Genomic DNA, 14,071 nt, shown 5'->3' on the forward strand with positions numbered 1-14,071 from the left:
TATGGGTAAATTCGTGATAAATGTTTCGGATTGTTGTCCGTGTACGGTATCGGTAAACCATTAAACTTGCGTAATAATTGAATAATGCATTTTTGTTTCGCCGCCGACCCCTTGCGAAATGAGAATCAATCAGAATACCTTTAAATGTGTCATCGTTCGTTATTCTTTATTTTTATGAGTATACAATGGGTACCATGGAGTCTTTGATCAGCGTGTTTTCTCCGAAATGGTATATGAGGCTGGAATGGCGTGGAGTGTTATTAAATAATTTACTCATAAATCGAATCCATAGAACCACGTTTGCATTTTGTGCTTCCAAGCGATCGTCCACTTAATTTTATTTATTTCTATTTTAAACGCACTCCTAACGCATCAGGCATTTCAAATCACCAAACGCGGTTTTGGTCACTCTTGTTAAGTTATCTTTTACCGAAGTTTAACTATCACAAATTCATTGTAATATTTGTGATTATAAAAATAAATTTAAGGAAGCTACATCAGTTTATATGTTTCTTTACGGTCCATTGAATACCATTTTGGGCTACAACATACATAACAACGGATAACTTAACAGCTGTCTCACTGGTATTTAAACAACTACTCTCTGTATTTTCTCCATCGACATCGCGCATTCTCAGAAGTTTCTATGCTGCTTGGTCTAGCAGCGTGTTTAACTATCATCATGATGTTATGGTGCATAAGAACAGACTCACTCGTTGATTGTTAATGCTATAATGTGGGCTATGCATTTTAGATACCAATATTTTGACTAAATAAACAAATATCCAACTCTAAACCATATTGCAGTAATAAGAGAAGGTAAATTCGCCACACACAAAAAGGAAAATAAAAAAGAACTTTACAGACAAACGATATATCCCACAAACTGTTGAAGCGTGGTATTTCCTGTTTAATTTATAAAGAATGCTACTCGTTTTACTGTTCACCTTGCCGTTGAATATACGTTACATCCGGTTTAAATATGCACTTTCTTACGAAACCTTACCTACATAAACGTAATTAATATTTTCAAGGGCGCCAACCCTTGAAAATTATTGATATGAAAATAAAGTTGCTTGCCTTCGAATTTCTACATAATTAAAACTGATAGTTTGATAGTCGACTTATGTTATTTAATAAATATTTCCGAACAGAAAAATAATTTGTTTACATTCTCTATTTATACTGCATATTAATAGTTGCAAATGGGCATTTGGAAGTATATTAATTATAGCAGAGTTACACCTGATCTGAATTGCTTAATCTGGATACGTTTAATATAAGGTTTCAGTATTGCAAGTTGCTGTGGTGAAAACGTTCGGTATATTTGCTTTCACTCCGTATTTCGGTTCGGACATTGTATGGTAATGTTATGTGCAATTTGGATGATAGCCGATTATTCTCACGGTCCACCGGACCTCTTAGTACAATTAACATTCGCCTTAATGTATACTGTATTGCAACGTTTCCTTTCTTACATTGTTTTCGGTTGTATATCTAATTGTTATTTCAGAAATCGCGTTCATTTCTGCTGTTTAATTATTCATATTTCGTCATACATTACCAACGTTAGGTAATACTGTTATAGTTTCCTTCAGTTATAAAATATAAGTTTTTACGTGATTATCGGCGTCATCATCGTTGTAGATTACGGTCGTTTTCAGTTAGTTAAAGACTACCTTGTGATGGATATCTAGGGCGCGTTATCTGTTACCGACAACGGCAATGTTACGAAGTGATTGAATAAGATTTTAAATTTCGAACCTAGTTATAGATTGTGAGAAAGTTTAAAATTAATCGTCAGTATGCGGAGATACTTATTTATTCAGTTATAAAAAGGTTTTTAAATTAAATAATAAACCGTACTAGATCGGTAAATTTGAAAACGTTAATACATTTTTTAATATGGCCCGCTCAATTTGGCATGACCTGTTTAAGGCTTAGAATAGAAAATATAGATTCAGTAAGTGATCGTCATCTTATGGCGATTGACTCTTTGATATGCAAAAATTCCGGGTTTTAGATTCATGTTACAAGATAAAAGTTTAACGTTTTGCAATATTCCTTCAATGTAAGATCAGAATTAGAAGTCGTTCGTTGTTTACAATACCTTTATACAGGAGAATTTATCATTAGAATCAGATTTTTTTATTTATTTTTTATTTATTTCATAGCTTTATTGTAAACCATAAACGAAACACCTAATAAGTGATAAGTATTTATAAAATTTATATGTACCTATTTACCTATTTAATATAGTTTACCTTGTAGGTATAATTTGTGAAATATCACAAAAAAATATATTTTCATAAAAGCAATTATTAGAGTTATAGCCGTATAAGGTGGAAAGAAATAAATCCTTTATAATAACACACATACACTTTATTATTCGTAGAAATAGCTCAATGTCTTTGATTTGCCCAGAACCGCCAAATAGAACTACTACGATGAGCTACATTCTACCTTAAAGAGTTAAGATACTTTAAGATTATGTACAAAGATCAAGATTCTAAAGAGAGCTACAAACATACACTTAAAGAGGAATAGAACGACTTCACAGGCATACATGAGAACAATCGGAGTTGCAGATTCGATCACTACATGGCTACAGTATTAACACTAATATCACAGATGGGTCGAACGCGTTGTCTTAATGATGGTGGATCACTGGAGGAGTGTTGTGGACGACGGCGTTGAAGCTATTGAAAAAAAGTGGGATAATTAGTGCTCGAACAAATATGCACAATAGATGCAGTGCTAATTTAATGTAGCAGATATTTGTGGTTTTATCTTGTTTTTAATTAATAAGCAATTTGTTCAGACTTCAAAATTATTACTATCTCCGTGTTGAATAATGATTGAATGTAACAGATATTCAAAGTTGTATCTTGCTTTTAAATAATAAACAATTTGTTCAGACTTCAAAATCAATACTCTCTCTTTGTTAAGAATTAGCTGTATACTCTTACCCATTGTGGTGATCAGCAGTGTACGTAACCTTGCGGAAGGAGCCATCAGGCTGGAGCAGGGAATATTCGCCCTTCACGACGTCGCCGTCGCGGGTCTCGTGCTGGGACTTGTGGTCGCCGGTGTGAGGGTCCTCCACGGAGTATGAGTAGCCATACTTGGGATGAGCCTAAAGAAATTTACTTTGTTAGCGGTTGTTTGTTATTGTTATTGACCTATAGATTGAAATGAGGTCTCGCAAGCTTGTAAATATTGACATAAAAATTAGCAAGTATTAATTATCGCCGTATATACTTTAAGAGTAGGAAAATCTTGGCAGGTGTTTATAACATGCACACGCATTCATGCCTTAAATCCCAGAAGAGATAAGTAGAGGCACAACTAGTGCACTCACTTTTCGCCGTACGTATTCCGTCGATAGGAAGCGAGCTTATCGCCATATCGGGCACAAATTTCAGACATCGGGCTGATACTGACTAGAAAAACCTAAAATCACTGCTCGACTCAGGGATCGAACCTTAACACTCCAGTCATACCATAATACAACTACGTCACCGAACGAGTCATATAACATAAATAAATGAATAAACAATTGCGTACATATTCATCGACATAGTGGTCATCGTGGGCAACCGCAGCATGGATTGCTGGAGCAGCATGGACCGCGGGGGCGACGTGAATAGCAGGGGCCGCGTGGATCGCAGGGGCAGCGTGTACGGCGGGAGCTGCATGAATAGCTGGTGCGCTGTGGAAGGAATGGATCGCAGGAGCCGCGTGGTAGTCATGGCCTGAGTGGATCTCAGATGCGGAATGATACGCGGGAGCTGCGTGGATTTCAGGGGCTGCGTGGAAAGGAGGCGCTGCGTGGATCTCAGGCGCTGCGTGGACCACGGGTGCTGAGTAGTGTATAGGAGACTCGTGGTGAACTGTTTGCTCGTGTCGGACGACGCTGTGCGATGACACAGCAGGGGCATGGTGCAGGAGACCAGCCTGACATACGGCCGCAACAGCGCACATCAACACCACCTGATGAAAAAAGGTTAATTAAAACTAATTCTTTTAATTCCTACATTATTATTATTTGTAGTGCTCTAATTTCATCTCCCATAGCATTTCTATGACTGGACAACTAATCAAACAAGTCAGGATTTGCATAAAGCTTCACTATCGAAGTATAAACCAGAATCTAGCTTAATACCCGGCAATTGACAATGTAATCTAGTTTACGTCGTCGTAAGAAATTGTCCTACGCATTACGTAAATTTTTGCTCCACTTAGCCTTTGGTAAGCTTACTTTGGACAACATTTTGCTTTAGAGACGAATGCCTTGACTGGTATTGCTTTGATACCGCTGTCTTTTTATATAACAAACAAAACATAAGCCGGTGCCGTGGAGGGGGTCTATTCCCGACGATATCCGATCGGATCACAGTAATTGCCGCGTTGCCAATCTGCTCACTTTATCGAATGTCGCAACAATATATACCTATAATATGTAGAGAAAATGGACGAGTGAGAGGTTGATATTGTTAACATTTTTTGCGTTTGATATCAGAGCAAGCGTAAAAGTGGGTGATAAGCCATGCTTTGACAGTATTTTGATAGGTCTTCAATTTTTACTTGGTATTGCCTTATTGGGTATATAAATTGCTAGATTCGTCCGGCACAAAGTACTCGAAAATGTTTTTTGTTTAATGCCATCCGAATGTCTTTATTTAAATATTTTTTTTTCACTGCAATATGATTTCGACGATTTGATGATAATATTCAAAACAATTACAGACTTCTTACTTCTTATCATATTCATTATTAGTTTGGTATCTTTTTCATTTCATCACTTTTGTAGCAGACAATCTTTTCACGCGGCCAAAGTTGCTAGTAATACCTAGTAATAAATAAAATTATTCCATTTCTATTTTTATTAAATTTATATTTAGGAGTTAACATACTCTTTAGTTAAATATTGCATTCGATCTGTTAAGCATCGCCCAGTCTTTGTATGACATAGAAGTGACTAACGCATCAAGATGTCGAAAACATATTAGGCTCGCATTATAAATTAATCCGATGACTGATTTCCTCATGAAGGTTGGCTTTACCTTTAGATTGATTGAATTTCGAAAATCTCGAACCATTACAATCTGAACCCTTGCTTAACTGCACAAGAAGCTAATTACAATCAACGAAGATTCCCTAACAAACTAACTACAGAAAAGCCTCAACTTTTTCATAGTGTAACTATTTTCGCACAATTCTTTACATCCTTATAGAAAACTTGTCGATTTGTCAATTTTTAAAAGTAAAAATAAGGACATAAATAAATGGAAACGTCTTGAATAAATAATGAGTTTTAAAAACAGCCTCGAAAAAGTGATTAATTTTGAGTAAGATAGATGGTACACGATTAACGACATTACCATTCCTTATGAAATAAAAAATGTTTTTCACATCTGTTATTGCAATTCGACGGGATCCTTTGAAGAAGAATTTGCCTTTACCTTGAAATAAATGAATACTACGTAAGAGGCATTTTGGGACGATATTTAATTTACATAAATGCATCTTAATATAGTTACTTTCCAACTTGCAAGCGGTTACCTAAAGGCGTAGTGCTTTCGTTAGTTAATAGAGCATTAATTTGCGTGCCACTAATGTTTATCCGCGAGTAGTGATGCTGGAGGTTTGCATATGTCTACACTTCTGGGTTTGATATACAAATATTATAAATTAAATGTTGCTGGCCACTTCGGCCACGATGAGAAATATAAGTTTAGCTAAGTACTTTTTCTAATTTTAACGTAGCAATGCATATCGACGGCTCCCAGGCTTATTGTCTCATGTAAAATTTATTTAGGACATTAGGCTTTACATATATTTGGACCCATCAGATTTTTTTCTATTTTTGAACAACAACAACAACAACTTGAGTCTTAATTTTCGAAAATAATGTCATTTAAATCAATTAGCTTGCAAGCCGTTGATATATTTCACGTTTGTCTTTAGATATAGACTACGTTCTGGTTATCAGACATGATCCATCTGTGTAGGTACATCATCTAAAAATCGAAACGTCTTCACCAACTTCGGCATATATAATATCAGTATGGTCTATCTTAAATGTTTGAACTATTTTTCTAGACACATAGTTCATCAATCTCAATAAAACTTCATTATTTGAAGCAGCACCAACATGCATAAGATTTATAACCGAACGCTTTCGTTTGTTCTATATTCGTGTCTAAATTATTAACGCACTGCATGTGCTTTCGCGTTTGCTTCTTAGAATTTAAATACTTTAGCTACTATGCAAGCGGATAATTATGCACGACTTATATCTAATCCATTAGGCTAATTCAGAGGTAATCAGTTAGTTCTTTATTCTTTTAATGATGAATCAAGTACCCAGTTAAAAATAACAGTTTAAAAAAATGGAGAACTTAAATGTTCCAAATTCATATTTAAACTAGGCACGTGTTTAAAATAAGAACACCTAGCACATCACTAGCAAGGAGTTAAGTTGATTTCTTACGCATGCCACCATCAATTTATATCAACTATTTATAGATAAGCCAGTTTATAAGCACAAATATTTTATAAGCTACTTCCAAGATATACACGCTTACATAAACGTTTGAGGGCTTATGAAAATTGGGAACTATCGTGTCCAATACACTTCCTGGTATTAAACTGGGCCAGCTGTTGTGAATAATGCGCAAATCTTTGTCGCTTACTGTTTACGTCGCTGCGTCGTTTGGATTGTTTAATAATTGTTTTTCATCGTGTTCTATTTGATAGTTGTATCTGATGACTGTTGTGTCCAATACGCTTGGGCATTGGCTAATATAGAGGAAGTTTTGTAGCATATTATTATCGTTTTTATAAACTAAATGATGAATAAACGAAGCCGCTTGTCTGATGGTAAGTGAGAAGGCAGCTATGATTTTATCCTATGTAGTATAGTAGCAACACATTTTTAAATATGTTTAGATTTAGATTATTTTCACGGCAGGCCTCATAGTTATACCTAACGTTAATCCCTTTGTGAAAATCTGTCAGACAGAAATCGTGTCAGATAAACCCAGACTAAGTATTGCCATATTCGAAATCTAAAACCCACGTACATTACAACTAGATCAAGTATTTGATGAAGGCATTGGTATTCAATATACTAATTTAGGTTTATGCTTCATACAGATGCATTGGATATAAACGAGCTCGGAATAGTGGATTTTCGACCTTATTGGGACAAGTCTTGTTGGCGTCCATTTTCGACTGAAAAACAATAAGATCTATCGTAATAGAACGTACTATTTTGCATTGCTTTGAAGTAATCGGCCTTTATAATTCACTGTTATGCCTGAGCCTTCTTACTATGGATGTAGTTTTGATCTAATCACAAGGAATTTGGACGACAGTTGAATAATTTTAGTATTTCATCTCTTTGTGTTTGTGAAAGCGTATTTATGTTGATTTAAAAGCGAATATTGATTATATGTCGAAAGTTTTTTTAAATAATTTATTTTTGAATTTGTAAATGATTATGGGATAAAATGTATTTCTGTAATGTACTAATTCTAGCGGAACAAATATGAATCTCGATAAATATAATACCATATTAATAATACCAACAATAATAAAAGTTTATTATCAAAAGTAACAAATATTGACATCACAATTCTAAGAGTCCTGAACTCAGCTTAGCTTGTATCTTTAAACTGATAATGATTAGAAGTTTACTATAGTAATGCTATACACTGACAATTTATATTAAATAAAAAGAGAACACTCATATTTTGCTGACTCATCTGTTCCAAAACGGGTTTATATTGTTATTATCATCAGTTCATTTTAAACGATGAATGTAAGAAGGCATCTGATTACGTACACATTTTTTTTGTACGTAATTTGATGGTGCCATTATAAAACATACAAACTAACATGTTATTACATGTTCAGTTTATCAGATCATCAAATAATAATGATTATGATATGTATTTGAATGTTATCGTGTTATTTTAGTCTATTATTTGGAAATTTTGGAACTCATACTTTCTTGACATATATCCAGCGTAGGTTATTAATCGCACTCCTAGAACTATGGTGAACTAACTCAAGAAATACAATTTGTGGGAAACGAATAAAAAAGATTTAAAAACAATATAGGAGGCAATAAATTGGGCGGTCGTCGAAAGTGAGAATCTCTGTTTCTATGCCATAATTTTGGCTTTTTCTCGTCATAGTGTTATAGAGCATGCTTTGGAAGGTAGTATTTTTAACAATATCAGAAAATAAATTTTGAGTTAGATCACTTTAGTTCTAAAGGTGCTATTTGTGTTACTTTTCGATACGCAATTTAGATTTACGTTGATTTTAAATACATTACAAAAAGGAGGTTATTGTTATTAATACAGCTTCATAATGTGTTAGTTCTGTATAGGTATTGGTTTAACGAAGTTGTTAATTTTAATGGTGTATAATACGTACATAAAATCAATTACATCAAAGAATCCTTCATGCTCAATACAAGTAAAACGTATTAAATTTGAAGGTGCTAGTATGTTAAGATATTACCAAATAAAAACAATCACGTTTTTACGATCGCAATTACCTCCTATGTTATAGCGGCGGTTGTGTTTTTATTGAATTTTAACTTAGCAATAGATTAAATTGTTGGCAAACACTTAGTTTCTATCCCGGGGAAATTATAGAGGAACGTAAATTATTAATTACTGACAGGAAACCTTATATCAATAAATCATAGGAATGTATTGATAGCAAAAACGTTGTTTACTGATCCATGAGGAAATGAGTAAATTGTTTTTATCCTAGTGCGGCAGAATTACTTCAAGAGTAGCTGATAAATTAGTTGTAACATGATGTTGCCAGCGAGATATTGCGTGCTTTGACGGTTGCTACTGCTGTACTTAATCAGCTGATCTGAGAAAGGGAGTTATACAAACAATATATTGTGGCAAGTTTTTTGCGCAGGTAGGAAATACCTTTACACTTGCAGTCAGTAAGCTGCTTTCTAGCTAAAAATAATATTAATTACTATATGTGACGTTAGCAATATCTATTTAAAAGATTTAAATCGCAATGTTAACGGTTTTTCGTGTTATTTATTAAATAATAAGCTGCGATATGACATGAATTTATTTTACTTTATAATATAGTGCAGAAAATAAATACAATGAAGTTTTTGTTAAGGTAATGTGACATAATACCTGCAATAAATGTAAAGACAAATTAGCAAATATGCAAGTCACGATGCGAACTAGTTTCAGTAATTAATCTAGATATAAGTGAGCTCGTTGTTTTCTCTTGAACTAATACGATGTAATTGTAAGCATGTTTTATTTATAGTAATCAAATATGATAGATCAGTTTACCTAGATTTTTTTAATCTATAGTCATATATAAAGCTGAATGGTTAGTTTCTTTATTATAACGCGGTAATCTCAAGAATTACTAAAGCGATTCTTTTACTAATAGAAAGCTACATTGTTTGTAAGTACTATAGGCTATTTTTATCCTGGGAAAATATATATCCCGGAATACCTATTTCACGCGGGGGGAGCCGCAGGCAAAAGCTAGTGTAGGATAATTCTACAACCACGTACTCACGTATTATTAAGCAATAGCTGACACGCAATTTGATACTCAACATTAGTATGTTGAACATAATGTAATACAAGGGGCGAAATGAAGCATAACCTTGTATACCCTTAAGGGCACTCCTAAAGGTGAAAAGAGATGCTATGTCCTTGTAGGGTGTAAACGTTTCCCAGTGTTAATAAAGGTGTTGCTTATGTTGAGCATCTCGAGTTTGCTCAAGGCCAAATGGTTGGGCAACAATACAAAGCTTGATTAAAAAACCGTCACAAAGCAACTCAAATATTCGTCGTGTGACTAACATATGATACCAACGCAATTTTGTTATTAACATTGGAACAAGAAAGGAAATTTTAATGTGAAATTTTATATAATATATTTGCATATACATAACACTAAAACTTTCGAATGGCGTTTTGCACTGGTTGTAAAGTTTACGAAATGTTGCTCATAATGTTAATGTAATTAAAAAAGTTGTTAAAATCTTTATAATAAAGTGCGTGTAGTTACTAAATCATTGAAACAACTTACGATTAACAATGTAACGAAAGGTGTGCATGATATATTAAAGATTCCGAAATTTTGGACCTCTTTAAGGTCAACTGGACACATCTTTTCCTTTTAAACGATGAAGAATAATTTGATGTCGCGTTATCTCTGTTTCTGGCCTTATAAGCAACCTCAAATTAAAGTTAACGAAAAGTGATGTAATTTTAATTAACATTTGCAGTGTTTCAATATTTTGGTTCAATGTTGCAATGAGCTAACGAATAGTACATGCATGTCTCATCCATTAACATAAGAGAATTCTTAATGTTGAAAACACGGCAAAGATTTGCGACGGCACATCTTTGATGTTCATATCGCACGCAACGAAGTACCGAAGCTTTCATGCATATGTGACCAACATGTAAATGGATATTAGATGTCCCTAAAAATAAATATTTTTTCCAGCTATTAACCTTATCAGTGGTCAGTAACTATATTATTTCACACAAATAATGTATTAACAAAACAATGACTAGTTGATATAATGATTAGTAACCGATATGGGTAGTTAGATGTTAGTATAAAGGATAAGGTGTTATTTATTGCTATAATTATAAAAACACTATCAATTCAGTATGTCAGTTTTAACCGTTAGCAAAATACGTTAACATTTTTAAGCACTGCTAGTTTGACAATAATGCTGAGTATAATTTAGTATGTTATACAATGATTATGTTACGACCTAATTCTGTAATCAAGGTATCTTACTACTAAATTTCCTAACAGTTTACGTCAGGCGCGTCATGTTTGGACAATGTTTTACTCGAAACATTGTTTAGAGTGGTTTTAAATTAATCAAATGTAAGGCAGTAGGTAATGGTACTTCAATAAACTTATAACCATAAATAATGACAATCGAAATTTCTGGATTGATTGAGGAAATGGACCAATCGGAGTAACGTTTCACCGAGCCACTTACATAATATATTATTTATGACTTATATTTTGAGTGCTTTATTTCGGAATTGTTCTGAAGGTGTCGATAAGTTTGTTTATTACTTGCTTCACTATTGGTAACATTTTGTTCACACAAATAGGTGCAAATGTATCTTATAACCCCACTCAGCTATACAACCCCAATTATGTAATATTTTGAAAGCTAAAGACATATTTATAATATATAGCATAAGAACTCTACGACAAATAAATTATTCATAATATTTTCTGTTTTATTTACAGTTTCGGAGTCATAAGGAATTTTAAATATTTTGAGATCTAATGGAACTTCTTTCTAGGTGCTAAAAAAATATACAATTAACCTATCCTATTATATTTGGAAATCGTTCTATGAGTTTTGATATGTGGCCGTGCTGGAGTTCTATTTTTCAATTGGAAATAGTTCCTGTCTCCAGATACAGAACAATATGACGATTAAATACTTTTCCAATTTTCCAAGGCGTAAATTATTGTTAATAAACTGTCTTAGTATGAAACTTTGTTAACTGTTTGTTTATATTATGTATAGTAACATTACGCGAACGAGGACCGACCAAAATGACGTTGTTATGTGAGGAGAATTTTACAGTTTACTTTCACTGTTCACGGCGCCACCTATAGTTTGTACGTAAAAATGCATTCAGCTGATGTTAATGCCATCTAGTGACATATTTAGTATATTACAAAGTGGATCGACGAACTTAACACGAGTACTTTCGTTTTTTAAAAAGTGCAAGTGAATGAAGGTGGTGCTGTACGCAAAAACGAGTTTATTAACAATATATTAATTTATTCATTTACTTTACGGCACAATTTATATTAATATCTAAATTACTTAATTACAATATGACTATTATTTACAAGTGTTTATTTAATAAAAATAGTAGAATTTTGAATGATAATAAGATGACGCTACTTCAGAATCATCATTAGTTTCTTCCTTCTTTTCGTTGATTTCCCCACCAGACTCCGCTTCTAAACTGGGGCCCTCATAAATTTCTGAGGCCGGCGTCTGTCCTAATGATTGAACATCTTCTTGATTTTGCTCAAGCAGATCATTCTGATCATCAATGGTGACTTTCTCTGTATTACCTAAAATCATTGACACAACAGTAGGAATTACTGCAATCGGAGCTTCTTCTGCTGGTTCATTATTAGCTGCTGGAACTTCTTCTTTAAAAGGAATATCGGTATTTCCAGCCTTGAATAGCACTAATTTGTCACTGGAATCATCCAAAACTAATTTTGATTCATCTTTTGGGATTGGTGTAGATTCTACCTCAGTTTCCTGCACTGGTTTATTGTTTACTGCTTCTGTAATTGTATTCTGAGTTTTCTGGACGTTTGGGTTAGGGTGACCTTTTTCTGGAAAGTAGTGGTTTATTTTAATGCCATGTCCAATAGGATAGAAATGTCTAGTGTGTCCAAAAACTGAGAATGCATGATCTCCATGCTTAAGGGCTCCTTTGCTGACTACTGCGCTAAATCTGGAAGACAAATAAAATGTATATTAGTGCTTGACCAAAGCAACAAAAACATCCTTGTTATCGAAGTTATAGTACCTATTATTTATGAGTATTTAGTTGTTATAATGAGCTCTCAAACCGATGTTTATTAACCTTCATGAAGTTTATGAGACTAAATTTAAAACCAAGGGTAATTCGACCCTTTAAACCTTGCCTGCAATTACTTGTAAGGTAACTTAATCAAGCGTGAGATTTCCTTTTCTGAATCTTTGGTCGTAAAACAATATTTCACGTTTGAATTCGTAATAAATTGATTTTATATAATTACCCATTGTGGTCGTCGGCGTGGTACTGCACCTTCCGCAGCGAACCGTCGGGTTCAACAAGGCTGTATTCGCCACGAATGCGGTCGCCATCACGTGACTCGCGGTGGGTTTTGTGATCACCAGTCTTCCTGTCGGATACGGCGTATTCAAACTCGTATTTTGGGTATGCCTGAAAACAATGCGATAAATTATATATATTTATTACATACAGGTACTATTATTTATTTCCGTTGCCTAAAATACATTTTTTAACGAAAAAAAAACCGGCTTAGTTTAATTACCCTTTTAAGAAGTTATGTGATAATAACCCAATTAATCGTGTCAACTTACGTTTTCATATTTGTATTGTGAACTCGGTGGATGGTAAACTTTGAACATCTGCCAACCCTTGTATTCATCATCTGCCAAGGATTTTACTTTGTAATTTTCGTCAGGGTCGACAAAAACTGCAGTTGCACTCGCAAAGTAAATGAATAATAAAACCTGAAAAGTAACGATATAATAATATAGCTTCTCTTTTTGATGATTGATGTATTTTATCGAAAAATAAAAAGTGCATAGTCTTGAAGAAGCCATCAAAAAGAATATACTTTGCCTTTGTAAACATTGTGCAAATCATATGGTGAACTGTCGCCAACAGAATGTACAAGGAGACTGTTGACAACACCCACAAGTATAAACCATTTTATACTTTTCTAACACTTATTACATAAATTTCTTTAAATCATTGCCATTATAGCAGGTACTATTGTTAAAAGTAAGCATTGGAATAGAGAGGACTATATCTAAATCCGTATCTACTTTTACTATTGTGTTCATTGTGTAGGAAGTTTACTAGGACATCACCTTGTTTTTTATATACAAAATATTTGGAATAATGTGGATCTTTCTTTTATTTAATATTGTCTCATCTTTACAATAGTTGTCTTGTCTTGGTATATTTTACGCAATAGTTTAACACGATATAATCAAGAGTTGATTTCGATATGAGCTATAGAATTTAAATATCGTAGACCGACATAATTGTATCGATCATCAAATAATACAACGCATCTTGCTGGTGAACATTGTCTTTGCCGTGATGTGAGTTTGCTGTCAGAATAAAATAAAGAAAACTTGTTCAGGAATATGCGAAATAAATATCTTTAAGGTAAGTAGTTACCATTATTCGCATAAGAAATTTCATACAATTGGTTGGGCACCATTGTCAGCCAT

The 14,071-nt window shown here is 33.7% G+C and overlaps 2 protein-coding genes across 2 annotated transcripts; both read right to left on the reverse strand.

The window, feature by feature from the left end:
- Positions 1-2,360: 2,360 nt before the first annotated feature.
- LOC115453933 (cuticle protein 19) lies at positions 2,361-4,327 on the reverse strand. The gene is made up of 4 exons (XM_030182661.2): positions 4,262-4,327; positions 3,568-3,993; positions 2,970-3,136; positions 2,361-2,699 (listed from the first exon to the last, which is right to left on the reverse strand). The coding sequence occupies exons 1-4, from the start codon at positions 4,271-4,273 to the stop codon at positions 2,651-2,653; spliced, it is 654 nt and encodes a 217-aa protein (XP_030038521.2). The 5' UTR covers positions 4,274-4,327; the 3' UTR covers positions 2,361-2,650.
- Positions 4,328-11,935: 7,608 nt separating this feature from the next.
- Positions 11,936-13,316, reverse strand: LOC115455247. Its single transcript, XM_037443721.1, has 3 exons — positions 13,187-13,316; positions 12,859-13,025; positions 11,936-12,551 (listed from the first exon to the last, which is right to left on the reverse strand). The coding sequence occupies exons 1-3, from the start codon at positions 13,232-13,234 to the stop codon at positions 11,936-11,938; spliced, it is 831 nt and encodes a 276-aa protein (XP_037299618.1). The 5' UTR covers positions 13,235-13,316.
- Between the last annotated feature and the right edge of the window lie 755 nt (positions 13,317-14,071).

The sequence above is a fragment of the Manduca sexta genome, chromosome 26 (genome assembly GCF_014839805.1).
Source record: "Manduca sexta isolate Smith_Timp_Sample1 chromosome 26, JHU_Msex_v1.0, whole genome shotgun sequence".
Classification (NCBI taxonomy): domain Eukaryota; kingdom Metazoa; phylum Arthropoda; class Insecta; order Lepidoptera; family Sphingidae; genus Manduca; species Manduca sexta.

What these genes read in the sequence shown, in the direction of transcription:
- LOC115453933 (XM_030182661.2), bottom strand. An exon ending in ACCACTATGTCGATGAATAT is followed by an intron (nt 3,137 to 3,567) that starts GTACGCAATTGT and finishes AAATTTCTTTAG; the next exon opens with GCTCATCCCAAGTATGGCTA. An exon ending in ACTGCTGATCACCACAATGG is followed by an intron (nt 2,700 to 2,969) that starts GTAAGAGTATAC and finishes TTTTTTCAATAG; the next exon opens with CTTCAACGCCGTCGTCCACA.
- LOC115455247 (XM_037443721.1), bottom strand. Translation starts at nt 13,234, where the DNA reads ATGTTCAAAGTTTACCATCCACCGAGTTCACAATACAAATATGAAAAC. An exon ending in CACAATACAAATATGAAAAC is followed by an intron (nt 13,026 to 13,186) that starts GTAAGTTGACAC and finishes CATTGTTTTCAG; the next exon opens with GCATACCCAAAATACGAGTT. An exon ending in CACGCCGACGACCACAATGG is followed by an intron (nt 12,552 to 12,858) that starts GTAATTATATAA and finishes TTTGTCTTCCAG; the next exon opens with ATTTAGCGCAGTAGTCAGCA.